The 13,966-nt window shown below is 40.4% G+C and overlaps 1 protein-coding gene across 3 annotated transcripts in view; it reads right to left on the reverse strand.

The window, feature by feature from the left end:
- Window positions 1–768: 768 nt before the first annotated feature.
- The window catches only part of PLA2G7 (phospholipase A2 group VII), a 45,513-nt gene continuing 32,315 nt past the window's right edge, over window positions 769–13,966 (reverse strand). For all 3 annotated transcript variants that reach the window (XM_081246271.1, XM_081246273.1, XM_081246272.1), the window contains 9 exons: window positions 13,585–13,729; window positions 11,933–12,026; window positions 9,274–9,342; window positions 8,592–8,718; window positions 7,635–7,748; window positions 6,404–6,495; window positions 5,055–5,225; window positions 1,664–1,812; window positions 769–1,228 (listed from right to left, as the gene is read on the reverse strand). In XM_081246271.1, coding sequence (XP_081102397.1) covers window positions 1,086–1,228; window positions 1,664–1,812; window positions 5,055–5,225; window positions 6,404–6,495; window positions 7,635–7,748; window positions 8,592–8,718; window positions 9,274–9,342; window positions 11,933–12,026; window positions 13,585–13,729 — 1,104 coding nt within the window. In that variant the 3' untranslated portion in view covers window positions 769–1,085. The remainder of the gene's footprint in view (window positions 1,229–1,663; window positions 1,813–5,054; window positions 5,226–6,403; window positions 6,496–7,634; window positions 7,749–8,591; window positions 8,719–9,273; window positions 9,343–11,932; window positions 12,027–13,584; window positions 13,730–13,966) is intronic.

Below are 13,966 nucleotides of genomic sequence, written 5' to 3' on the forward strand. Positions count from 1 at the left end.
AGTGCACAAATCTTTCAGCTATCTTTTTTTTTTTTTTTTTCGGTACTCGGGCCTCTCACTGTTGTGGTCTCTCCCGTTGCGGAGCACAGGCTCTGGACGCGCAGGTTCAGCGGCCATGGCTCACGGGACCACCCGCTCTGCGGCATGTGGGATCTTCCCGGACCGGGGCACGAACCCGTGTCCCTTGCATCGGCAGGCGGACTCTCAACCACTGTGCCACCAGGGAAACCCTCAGCTATCTTTTTACCTCCATTTATTGTGCTTTTCCCCTCCCACTACTACATATAAAATTTAAAAATTCATTAAATATCAATAAAACTAGTGGAAAATGAAGCAGTTAAAATTATGTCCTTATCTGTTGCAGCCTTCGGGTGAATCAGTGATTTAATGTGTGATGGCTGGAATCATGGGCCTGTCTCATGCACCTTTCTTTAGTAAATAGAGTGCCTCAGAGGTAAACCATTAAAGTAAATGCAAACAAATCACCAACTTGCTTTAATCTGCCGCCTTTGCTTTGTCACCAATATTCTTACCCCCATCCATTCCCCGTTTAGTCATTATGTTGAAATTTTGCAGTCGCACCCATCCCACAGTAAAGCAATGGCTTTATTATCCGCTTGGCCTGATTTCTCTTACCATGACCCAAGGTCAAAGGGAAGCGCTACCAAATCCCATGCAGAAGACCATGTTGCTAAAACTCAATTCTACTGCTTATAATAGAAAAAAAAAGAGGCAAGAAAATCTGTTTTTATTATGTTTTTAGGGAGTGTTAGGTCATTGTAACACATTTTCAATGGCATGATGCCTGTTTTAATATACTTGTCCATTAAAGTAATATAAAATCAGTTTTTTATTGTGACACTGAGAAAGGATCACTTTAGTAAAACTAAAATTTAGGCTGGTATGATTTTTATATGTAGCAGTCTTTCCTTAAAGGAAAAAAAAATCTTAATCCAGCCTTCGATCACTATTGTGGTATAGCCTACATTTTCAAATATGAGTTATTTGAGAAAATACATTAAAATCATACATACACACACACACACTTTTAGACAGTTTTTAAACAAGACTTTTTAAAAGCTCTTTTAATCTGAATTCGGCTTTTCTATTCCTGTAGAGTTCTGCAGGGTGGCATGGTGGTTGGTTGTGTCAATGTTGGTTCCTGGAATAAGATTGTCATCTTCCCCTTCAATTAAAGAATCCCACTGATCAAAATCTTTCTGAAGTCCTGTAAAATACAAATGTCACTAAACACATTCAACTGTGGAAAGTGTTAAACAGTTCAGTGCCTCTAGGTGGCACCCTAGCCTCACAAGTGACCCACACTGCGTCACCATTATGGAGGCAAGGTGCTCTGTGTGAGCAGTGTGTCTGCAACATCTGAATGAGAGATGGGATTGAGGCACTATGTTGCCCGAATCCTCTGCATGGAAATTCGCCCCAGCCTTCACAGAAAGACTGTTAGCTCTAACAGGTAGGCTTGCTGCCTATGACGCATAGTATGCAAAGCAGCAAAATTAAATTGTTTTCAAATGGACTGACTGCAGTGTTCCATTGTAAACCAACTGAGAACAGTCAAAATGGGACTCATGCACAGTTAAGATAAACAGTTTTTTCCTGAGAATCATCTGGTTTATGTCAGGAAAGAAGATCCCTTTCTTACCTAAATGCTTTTGCAAGAATGCTAACGAAGCTTTGTTGCTAAGACTCATGGCTACATTTGAATCTATTTCTCCTTTCAGTGTGAATATGTAGCCAATTATTTTGCCAGTTGCAAAAGTGAAGTCAACAAAATTCTGATGGACTGAACCCCTGAAAGAGAAAGGAGACATTTACAAATCACTTTGTTGGACAAAATTATTTCTATAGTTAGGTGCAGGAAAGATGCTGGCCTGGTTGGCCTATTTACGAAAACCAAGGAAACAAAATTTGTAGATTTGATCTCTTTAGATGTACTTGAAGGTCACAAAGATGTTCATTTAGGGGTCCTAGAGTATATATCCTTCCTCCCCTCTAGATCAATAAGGCAAAGATTCCTGTCTTGCTTGGCATCTTGGTTTTAGAAGAGATGATTCCAGCTTTGTAGAGGACATGATTACTTTCAATTTGAGTAGGTGGAATGTTTTATATGTTGAGGGCCCCTGAACTCAGAGCCAGAATCCTGCCCCCTTACCACCACACTTAACTGGATATCTATTTGCTGTTGGGCAAAAACACTTTGCATTTAAGCCTTGGATTAAGTAGGTTAAAAGATAGACAACAGAATTTTGCCTTGTATTATTTAAACTGTAAGCACCTCATAAATATCCTTTATTGATGGACTTCAAATTCACCAACAGCCTAACATCAAATAGAATGGCCATTTTTTTTAACATCTTTATTGGAGTATAATTGCTTTACAATAGTGTGTTAGTTTCTGCTTTATAACAAAGTGAATCAGTTATACATATATCCCCATATCTCTTCCCTCTTGTGACTCCCTCCCTCCCACCCTCCTTATCCCACCCCTCTAGGTGGTCACAAAGCACCGAGCTGATCTCCCTGTGCTATGCGGCTGCTTCCCACTAGCTATCTATTTTACATCTGGTAGTGTGTATGTGTCCATGCCACTCTCTCACTTTTTCCCAGCTTACCCTTCCCCCTCCCCATATCCTCAAGTCCATTCTCTAGTAGGTCTGCATCTTTATTCCCGTCTTGCCCCTAGGTTCTTCATGACCTTTTTTTTTCTTTCTTAGATTCCATATATATGTGTTAGCATACGGTATTTGTTTTTCTCTTTCTGACTTACTTCACTCTGTATGACAGACTCTAGGTCCATCCACCTCACTACAAATAACACAATTTCGTTTCTTTTTATGGCTGAGTAATATTCCATTATATATATATATATATATATATATATATATATATATATATGCCACATTTGCTTTATCCATTCATCTGTTGATGGGCACTTAGGTTGCTTCCATGACCCAGCCATTTTTTAGTGCACATTTTCTACTACTTCTGGGACATGTGACACTTGATTTTCTTGCATTTGTTTTTTCCCATGACATCGCATTTTCCCTCCTTTCCCGAACTACTCTGTTCATCACTGGCTCTTCCCCTAAATCCTCAAGATTCTATTAGACCAATTCTTTTCTCACTTTGTGGTCTCATCTCCTCCATAGATTTCATTAATAATATACAAATTCTATACTTTTCTAATTTGTGGCCAGACATCTTTACCCAAGGCTAAAACACACCTTTCCACTCCCACCCAATGCCACTTTTCCTCTTCACTTTGCTGCTTATAAGCAAACCACCATTCTTTTAGGTATCTCTATGCAAAACCGAGGCCCAGACTCTGCTCACTCTTCCCCACATCCCAATCCAAACTTGAGAGTCAAAAGTATAAAGAAGGTAAATAGAGGCAGGGTCATGGCAGAGCTGAGAGCAGAACCCCGGATGCCACCAACAGTGGAGAGATGGCTTGAAGAGGAGGAGAGGGTGGGGGAGAAAGGGAGGAAGCCATCTACAGGATGCGAGAAGCAGTAGAGAGTGGGGTTAGTGTACCCAAGGGAGGAGAAATGGGCCTAGTCAACAGGTGGGAGGGATGCAGAGAGAAAGGCTAAGGCTGCCAATAGGCGACTGAAACTTCTGTGTCCTCAGTGGGACCATTTTCAGCTCACTGGTTCAGGAAGACAGACTGCAGAAGTCAGAGTAAATGGATGTAAGGACAGGGAATATTAAGTACAAGCTCTTCTTTCTAGCAGAGAAGGGAAGAAACAGAGAGAGTGATAGCCAATAAGGAAGGTTGGGTGTTCTGTAATATTTCTGCTTTAGAATTAAATAGACTTGCACATACCAATAAGCTAAGTTGACATCCTTACCTTAAATATCTAGATCCGTCCTCACCATCTATCTAAAGTCTCTTGAGGGACTTCCCTGGTGGCGCAGTGGATAAGAATCCACCTGCCAATGCAGGGGACAGGGGTTCAATCCCTGGTCCAGGAAGATCCCACATGCTGCGGAGCAACTAAGCCCGTGTGCCAGAACTACTGAGCCTGTGCTCTAGGGCCCACGAGCCACAACTACTTAGCCCACGCGCCTAGAGCCCGTGCTCCACAACAAGGGAAGCCACCACAATGAGAAGCCCGTGCACGCACCGCAATGAAGAGTAGCCCCCGCTCACCACGACTAGAGAAAGCCCGCGTGCAGCAACAAAGACCCAACACAACCAAAAAAATAAAAATTAAATTAAATTAAATCTTAAAAATAAAAATAATAATAATAATAATAATAACGTCTCTTGATCCTTCAAGACCCAATTCTATCCCCATTTCTTCTAAGCAGCCTTTTCTGACCACCTTAATTGGAAGAGTCCTCCATTCTCTGTCCTGGGAGGGTTTACTGCCTTTACTGTGTGTGTTTCCTTCTTGCCACCTCTTCTGTTCCCTTCTAAGTAAATCAGGTTTCAGATAGAAGAGGAAGGAGCTCAGTCTTTGCTTTGTAACATCTCATTGTGAGTTCAAAACGCTATTGGGAGTTCTTTTTCACATCCACGATATAAGCAGGTTGCTGACCCTTAAAGGGACTCTATTATAGCTTTTGAGAATTTATAAATTCATCTACTTAGCAAACAGATAAACACACTGCAGTTCTCAACAGATGATCTTACTTTTTTTTCTAAAGAGTTCTTAGCCTAGCTTACTGATGGAATACTTCCCCCATCCCAGCCCTAAAAATGTATAGGCTTGCTCGTATATTTAGATAAAAGTAGCATGTATCCTGATGCAAATTTTAATTATCAGCACGTGCTGTATAGTATATTAACATAGTTAATAGTATATTAACATTAATAGTATATTAACACTACTCAAAAATTTGCATTTTAAAAAGAGTAAGTCTAAATGCACTTGGAAACTGAGATTATCTAATATTCTCCCTTATTCCAAGTCTAAACAACAAATTGAATAATTCTAGAGTAGCAACCAAATGATATCTGTTATTTGTTTATCCAAGTTTCAAGTTTCTGTTTCAGATGATGTAATAAGTCACTTACTGATACTTACCTGATTGTAATCATTTTTCTTTCTCTATCAGGTAAGTAGCATTTTTTCATTTTTATAATATTAGAAGGATATTGGAATCGTTCCGAGTTGATAAAAAAGAGGGGCTGAGGAATTCTGGAATATACTTCATCACCCACTGGAAACATCCATGCATCCAGGGCGATACCGCACCTGATCAAAGAAGTCTGGTTACACACTGGCCCAGATACAGGAATTTCTAATAATGCAAGGATTCAGAGACACACAGCACACCAGATCATTTTGGGTTATCTCACTCAGCTGAAGAGGTATTATACTTCACTGTGGGAAAGGGATATGATTAGCTTTATAAGGTAGCACACTTGTAATTATACAATCATTTTCTTTAGGAGGCATTTAAGAGTTGCAACCTTTAGAAAGACATAATATTTAAAATTTTTTTATTCATTTTTTGTTATCTTTCAAGATAAAATTTAAAATATTACAAGTACTATAATTCTTCAAAATTGGGGGTTATCTGAAAAAATACAGCACATGCACTATTGCCCCTGTGTTTCTAGTCCTTCTGGGCACTGTCGTGTACTCATTATACCTCTTTCAGAGTAACAGTTAGACCCATTCCTTTTTATTTAGAGATGCTTCACCTGGAAGAGTGGGTGTTGAAGAAAAGCCTATGGAGTATATCATTTGAAAATGAAATGTAATTAATTTTCTTTTTAAAAGTAAGTTGTCCTATGTTTCTTAGCCTTTTGGACACTCTATTTTATGTGCTAAATGGAGGAAAGAAGAGAATCCCCTTATGTTGAAACAGATTTTAAGAAATGTGAGGTGAAGTTTCACAAATGATCCTACCCTCTTTCTACATGGTTGGCTCTACATGATCTCATCAATCTGGGATAAAATGGTTCAAGAAAGAAAATATTTCTTCAAGTTAGAAGACTGGGGGCCTGACTTCCACCCACATAACTATGTAATTTTAGCCGACACTTCATCTTAAAGATGAAAAAAATTAATTAAAAAATGCCCTACCTACTGGGGAAGTCTAGAAAATAGTATAAGATGACAATATTATTATTACAATCATTATGTCACAGATAATACGTGTATATAAAGCTAAACTTCCAAATGAAAATAATAAGCCCTTGAGCAGATAAATAATAATGAGGAAAAATATTGAGAGATGGGAAGAGTTTTCAACAGCAAGAGAGTAGATGGTTTCTGTTTAGGAAAATTCAGATGGAGGACTTTATGGAGGCAAAAGAACAAACGTGAATTCCAAAGGGTCTCTTCCTCACTAAGAATTTGATAAATTCTATCTCACATGTGTTATCACTCCCCCCGCTTCCAAAAACTGAGACTCATTCTCTTACCTGAATCTCTGGTCTTCACTAAGACTCTGAATAACTGTGGCTCCACCAAAAGAATGTCCAATAACTGCTATTTTATCCCTATCGATAGAGTCCTATATGAAAAAGCATGATATAAATTCATCAGTATCTTGCAGGTTGTTCAGAGTATAGGCAGTGATCTTGTGAATTATAAACTTATTTTTTCACAGGCATGGTTAAGTACCTTGGTTTCTTAGAAAAGAAATATATATACACATACATACATTCACATGCCCCCACACACCCACATACACATATTTAAACATATACACATATATGTACATATACATATATGCTTACCTATATATACACAAAGACACACACATAGTTGTTGAACATTTCTAAGAGTTCAGAGGTAAACTTCATGGCCTTCCTCTTCACCCACACTTGAAACATCAACATCATTGCTGATTTCTCCCCCTTCCCCCTCCATGTTTATTAGTTTGTTCATTCCCTGAGTATTGATTGAGCACCTGCTCTGTGCCAGGCATTATAGTTCATTTTCCATGAGCTCCCAGTCTACTAGGGAAGGAGCTACAGACACACGATGCAGATGAAGTAGGGTCGTACCAAGGAGCACATATGATAGACAGCTAGCCCAGTCCAGGGTGGGCAGTGAGGCCCAAGAAAGCTTCATGGCCGAGGTAATACCTGACTTGAGTTGACGATTAAGCAGGACTGAGTCAGGAAGACGGGGTGTCAGACCAAGGGGACAACACGTCCAAAGGTATGGAGAGAGGAGAGTGGCTAAGCGAGGGACACAAACGCTTCACTGTTTCTGGAGGACATACCATCATCTTAGTGCCCTCTCCTTCCCTATACTCCAACCCCCTACACACACGTTTGAGTCTTCATTCACGTGGTCCACTCTGATATCCTTCTACCCACTCCAATATTTTGTCTAAAACTTTTCACCAGCGTTTCAAGATCAAGCTCAAAAACATGCAGGAACTGCCCAAGAAATTACAACACTTCCACTGGTTGTATTAAGTTGAAACATATGAAATTGCCATTTTTGTAGATTGAAGCTGGCTGGTGGCAATTTCATAAGTAGTTCAACCTAATGTGTTCCTCACTGTTGGAATATTTTGCAGGTACTTTTTTTTTGCAGCCCTTTACCATATGGTATCTTGTATTACAGCAGTAAGACAGACAAAAATGAGAGCAATAAAGAAGTCTAGGCCAGGGGAAAATGGCTTTTTTTTTAGCTCACCTTCATCTGTTCCACGTCAAACTCTAAATCTAATACATTCTTCTCTGTTCTCCCGCGATCAATGTCCAGAATTAAATTGAGAGCTTGAGAACACTCCTTTGCTCGTTGCAGTACCTAATGTGATGATTGGAAGAAGGCAATGGCCAAGTAAAAAGTTGTAACACTTAAAGCTTGTGTAGAGGGGGCAGGTGGAAAAAATACGTGGTTGCTTATAAACGGGAAATGACTTTGAGATTAGTGATTAGAACACAACCTAGCATGATGACCCAGGCACCAGCTTTACAGGTAGTTATTGCTTGGTCCAAATCCTGACTCTGTTGCTTGCCCACTGTGTGACCTCAGATGATTTACCTAACCTCTCTGAACTTCCATTTATTGTATAATAATGCCTCAGTGAAATGTGGGTGGGATTAAATGCAATAACATATATAAAAAGCACCCACTATAAAGCCTGGCACAGAGGTGGAAGGCAATGTGCTTTATTTCACTTGATCTTCCTCAAAACCCCATGTGAAAGATACTGTTAATATTCATTATTTCGTAACAGATAACACATGGAAGCAAAGCAAGAAGAATAAGTAACTTGTCCAAGATCACTCCACTGCGGAGTGATGGTGCCAGGATTCAAACATAGAAAGTTGCATTCTAAGGCCTGGACTCTTAATGCTATTCAATACCACCTCTGTGAAAAGTAGTCTTTAGTTCTAATGCAAAAGGATTCTGAATATTCACTGTCATCTCCTAGGATTTTTATGCTGGTCTTTGTTTTTACTATGATCCAGATATTTCATTAAGGGAATTTGATTACTCAGAGAATCCTCTGACAGATCTTTTGGGGATGGGAAGTGAGGAGATCTAGGAGCACGGTCTGCCATATGTAAAATTAAATGAACAAATGTCATCATTTTGCCTATGCTTTTTGGTCACCATGCAACCTCTCTTCTTCTTGGAACATACCTGCTCATTTCGTAGAGGAAACTCCTCCTCCCCTCGTTTTGGGGTTCTAAGATAAAGCCAAGTCTGGTTTCCTATTTCTGCAGCAGACTGGTCCTTGAAATAGTAAGTCGCAGATGCAGAGCCATCTCTACAATACAAACAGAATCAATTACTTATGCTTTCTCTTTCTTTCCTTCATCTCACCTGTGTTCCTCATCCCCATCCGTGACTCTTTCTGACTCCCTTTCTTGCACTCTACATTTTTTTAAATCAAAGAAGCCCCCAAGGGAGTTCTAAGAAAAAGAGAAAAAGACATGGTTGCCTGTAAACAACCTATTCCATCTTCACAATTCTGGGAGGCTGCGGTGTTGAAAACTCTCTCCTGGAATCAAATCCCAGTGCTGTCACTTGCTAGCTGTGTGGTTTGGGGCAACTTACTTACCCTTCCTCAGCTTCATTCTCTGCCTCCTTGAAACAGTGGTAATGATAACCGTCTTAAAGGATTGTTATGAAGATTAAATGAGATGGCTGTGAACACGGCACTCAATAAACATTCTAGAAATGTTAGCTATTTTTTATATACTTGACAATCTAACTCAGTCTCCTTTTTTTGCTCATCATGTAACCATAGTTGACAATTCTATCAGCACTTTTCATAAATCTTTATGAAAGGTAGAGCTCAGCCACATACCAGGTGACGTACCTGTGTTCTATGGCAGCAACTATAAACCCGTGAGATGCCAGGTCAATACCAATAGCAGAATAAATTGTCCTTCAAAACAAAAAGAGGGAAGCATTCAACTACCAGTCATGATTACAAGGGGTTCACAAATAAACCTAGGAATATGGAGGTAATTATGCCCCTGTAGTAGTGCCCTGGGGTAAAGCAGAGAGCTGTGGTTCTCAAAAGGGGCTGATTTTACCACTCAGGGGATATTTGACAATGTCTGGAGGGGTTTTCATTATCATGAGTAGGGGGGAGGGTGTTACTGGCATCTAGTGGATAGAGGGATGCTACTAAAACCATCCTATGATGCACAGGACTACATTCCACAAGAAATTGTCTAGTCCAAAGCATCAGTGGTACCAAGGCTGAGAAACACTGGTGCAGTGATTATAAATATTGTCTTTGAGAATTCTGTTTTTTTTTAACTTTTTATTTTATATTGGAGTATAGTTGATTAACAATGTTGTGAGAGTTTCAGGTGTACAGCAAGGTGGTTCAGGTATACATATTCATGTATCTATTCTTTTTCAAATACTTTTCCTATTCAGGCTGTTATATAATATTGAGCAGAGTTCCCTGTGCTATACAGTAGATCCTTGTTGGTTATCCATTTTAAATAGAGCAGTGTGTACATGTCAATCCCAAACTGAGAGTTCTGGGTTTTAATCTTGGGTCTGCCACTTACCAGGTATATGACTTTAGGTAATTACATTACTGCATTTCTGTCCTCATCTGTAAAATGGGGATAGATAATAAAGCCTTTGCTTTAGAATAGTGATAAGGTTTTGATAAGATAATACATAGTGCAGGAAGGCAATACAATGTGATGCTTAAGAGAACAGGACCTACACTCTGACCACTGCAGGTGATTGTATCCTGGTTCCCTCACTTATTAGCTCTCTACCTTGGATAAGTCACTTATCTTCTCTCTGCCTTAGTGCTTTATCTGTAGAAGGGTGATGTTATAAGATTATGGTACCTGGTCGGGTTACTGTAAGGATTAAGTAAGTTACACAGTTGCAGTGCTTCACTGCAACAGGGGACATACCGAACACATGTTAGCTGTTATGTAAATGACTGGACAGGGTGAGATGCTTAAAGAATCATGTGCTAATTAGCAACCACATTCAGAATCCCTTCCATATCTTTGCTCTGCACAATCTTTTCTCCTATCATGTATTCATTAGGAAATGGCCATAAGGAACAAAAAGGAGGTCGGCACCATGTCTTCTACTCCTGACAAAGCAGGACCAACTCAGGAAGGGAAAATCATCTAGTACAGGGATCAGCAAAACCTTTTCTGTAAAAAGCCAGAGAGTAATTGTTTCCAGCTCTGTGGGCCATACACTATTTGTCACAACTACTCAGCTCTGCTGTTGTAGCACAAAAGTGGCAGAGACAATGGGGGAAATGAATGAGTGTGGCTGAGTTGCAATAAAACCTTATCTACAGAAGCAGGCAGCAGGCTGGAGCTGGCCCTCAGATTATGAGATGCCAACCACTGGTCTAGAAGGAATCAAATAACTAGCTGGACGACGATAATTTCTTTTTTTTTTTTTTTTTTTTTTTTTTTGCAGTACGCAGGCCTCTCACTGTTGTGGCCCCTCCCGTTGCGGAGCACAGGCTCGGGACACGCAGGCTCAGCGGCCATGGCTCACGGGCCCAGCCGCTCCGCGGCATGTGGGATCTTCCCAGACCGGGGCACGAACCCGTGTCCCCTGCATCGGCAGGCGGACTCTCAACCACTGCGCCACCAGGGAAGCCCTACGATAATTTCTTATTGCAGATGCTACACAATTTCTTACCAGCTAAAAGCTACCCTTCTAAAAGTCTTATAATCCTCTGAGGGGGAAGATGGGGAGGCAGTTGAGAAGATGTAGGAAGAAAGTGGAGGGCGTGCGGTGGCCATGAAAATGTGTCACTCGTCATGGCACAGAGATCCCAGTTGACTAAAGACCCCTCCCAGCTCCTATCCCTGTGGATCCGAGTGAAAGCAAGGCTTCCTGTGGGTTGGTCCCAGCGACTGGACATGGTGTAGGTTTAATGCAGGTCCTTTCCTGTGAGGTGCAGAGCTCCTCTGCGGAGCAGTTCTTGGTCAAGCACTCCCTCCATTGGCCTGCCCCAATCTTTTCTTAGAATTGTGCTGCAGTCTCGAGATGCTCCATGTCCCGTTCTTCTGTCTCCCATCTCCTTCCCACGTGTCCAGCCTGCATCATGATCTGAAAGTTCTCCCCATCTTTTCTGCTCCTGCTCCTTCCCTTCTATCCTTCATGGGCATTTTGTAATACATGTCTTTCACCGCTAATCTAGTCACAGTGGCTGTTTCTCAAAGAGGACCTGAACGAATACAATGAATGATTTTGAGAGTGTAAATACTATAATATAGAAGGACAATAACCCAAAATGCGACAGCCTGTCTCCTCTGTTGTGAAGCTGGTCTCCATGGGCTGGAGGCAGGAAAAAAACAGGGCTATAGGACCGATCAACAGATCCCAGCTAATTCCTGAGGACCGCCAAGACCTCCAGGACAGGGGACAGCCTGACACTCCAAAGTCTGCTGTCCCTCTTCTGGGGGAAAACTGCATTCAGTCATTTGTCCCTAGAGGCTAAAGTCGTTCAACCTCTGAAACTTTACCTGAATGCTCCAAGACCATGAGAAAAAATAATTAGTGGATATTTTTCCCCAGTCCTCAGAGGGGAATTCCAGGCTGCAGGAGTTGTCATTGAACCTAGACAGCAGTGGGAGACTGTAATTAGTGTTTTTTCTGACTTGAGTGTTGCTAGTTATTTAACATATCTCCTTAGTATAAAATTCTGACCCATGGAATTTATGTTTTTATGCATTAATAGTAAATTCATTAAAAAAGTCTCCTACTATATACCACCAACCAAGGGCCTGAACTATGTGTTTTTCCTAGGACCATAGGATCCTTAACTATCAGTTCTCACTGTCAGCTGTGAACTTGAGGTGAGACATTTTCCTACTTAGAGGTGTATTCAGGAAGGCTGTTCCTTATCATGAATTCCAGCTTTGGGCAAAACTTCAGAGGGAATGTTCTGAAACTAAACTACCAGTAAACCTCAGGAATATTACACTGAGATCCAGAATCTTCAAATCAGAGAATCATCTCATTCTAACTTGATCAAAATCAAGAGAAAGCTGGAGAGACCTTTGACTGCACGCTTAGATGTAGCTTTGGATGAAGCTCTGCCACGTACTAGCTACTGACCTTGGGCAAGTCAAGAGAACTCTCTGAGCCTCAGACTCCTATAAAATGAGGGAAATGATATCTATCTCATGGGGGTTTTGTCGGAGTCATATTTAAGGGGGAAAATGTAAAGCACACCTATCCAGTCACATAGTAAAGGGCTCAAAAAAGGGAAGATGTTTTCTCTTCTTCCTTCACTTCACTTGTTATTGTCATCATTATCATCAATTATTTGTGTTTCACTTTCTCATCAATACAATAGAGATGTGATCATGAAGACTGAATGTGATGATTGCTATGGAAGTGACTTATAAGTTATTCAGCATCATAAATATGCGTAGTGGTAATATTTTCATCATTTCTCTTATAAATTGATTCTTAAGAGAACTCCAACGAGATATTTAAAATGAATGCCAAAAGTTGTAGGTATTTTTGAGGGCGAAATTTGAAGACATGGTTAACATCAGCCCAGCAGTAGTGTCTGGTCAAACAGATAAGGAAGGACAACTCAATATTAGTGAAATATAGACATATTAAGTGATGAATGCACATCAGATTGTCTTAGTGAGAGAGGCTGGCCACTTGGGGGTTGGTGATGGGAATGAGAGTAGTTTCCTCATTTATGACATTTAAGAAATTAGCTTTCACTCCTTTGTTTAGGATCTGGAGAGTTATGGAGGCTTCTATTTTCTTTCTCTCTTTGCCCAACTGTAGGAAGCACTTTAGCACAGAGCATAGAAGGTAGTAGTCACATCAGCCCAGCTGCTATTCTCACCACATGATTGCCTCCAAGAATATGTAAGAAGCAAAAATCAGGCCAGCCATAGTGAGATGTTAGAGCCAGCCTGAAAGTCTGATATGTTCACTCCCTCCATGCACCCTATCATATTCAGAATAGACAAAACAAGAATCCTTGATTCTCTGATAGTTACCTGGCCTTTTAAGAAATACTTTGTCATCTTAGGAGATGTCTGGACTGGAGACAATCTACTCTGGTCTTTAACTGCCTGAAACTCCTGCTATTTTCAAGCTTTTCTTATATTCTAGAGCCTAAAAGCAGAATCAACACAAATCTTACCAAAGAATAAGCTCAAAATTTTGCCCATAAGCCAGTGTGTTCCAAGAAATTTACTAAGACCAAAAAAATATTCTTTGTTTGGGATCCAAAGGGTGTCACAGTGATCATCATCTTGGGATGGATAATACAAACGCAAGAAGGTGCCCTGTAGAGGAAAGAAGTTAATGTACTTTTAGTCAAGTTGCTTCTTAAACATGTTCTAACAGCTATTTTGCATATTTAATTAGTGGGGACCCAAATACTCCTATTGTGCACAAGAGGTCCAGAGAGCTTTTTAAGTTGCCATGGTGATTGAATGCAGTCAAAGGGAAGAGAAATAGAACAACAGTATGCTTTTTGAGTGAAAAGAAAGTATGAGCAGCCTGGTTTCAGCCATCAAAGA

This window comes from Mesoplodon bidens (genome assembly GCF_964165515.1).
Source record: "Mesoplodon bidens genome assembly, chromosome: 10".
Lineage (NCBI taxonomy): Eukaryota > Metazoa > Chordata > Mammalia > Artiodactyla > Ziphiidae > Mesoplodon > Mesoplodon bidens.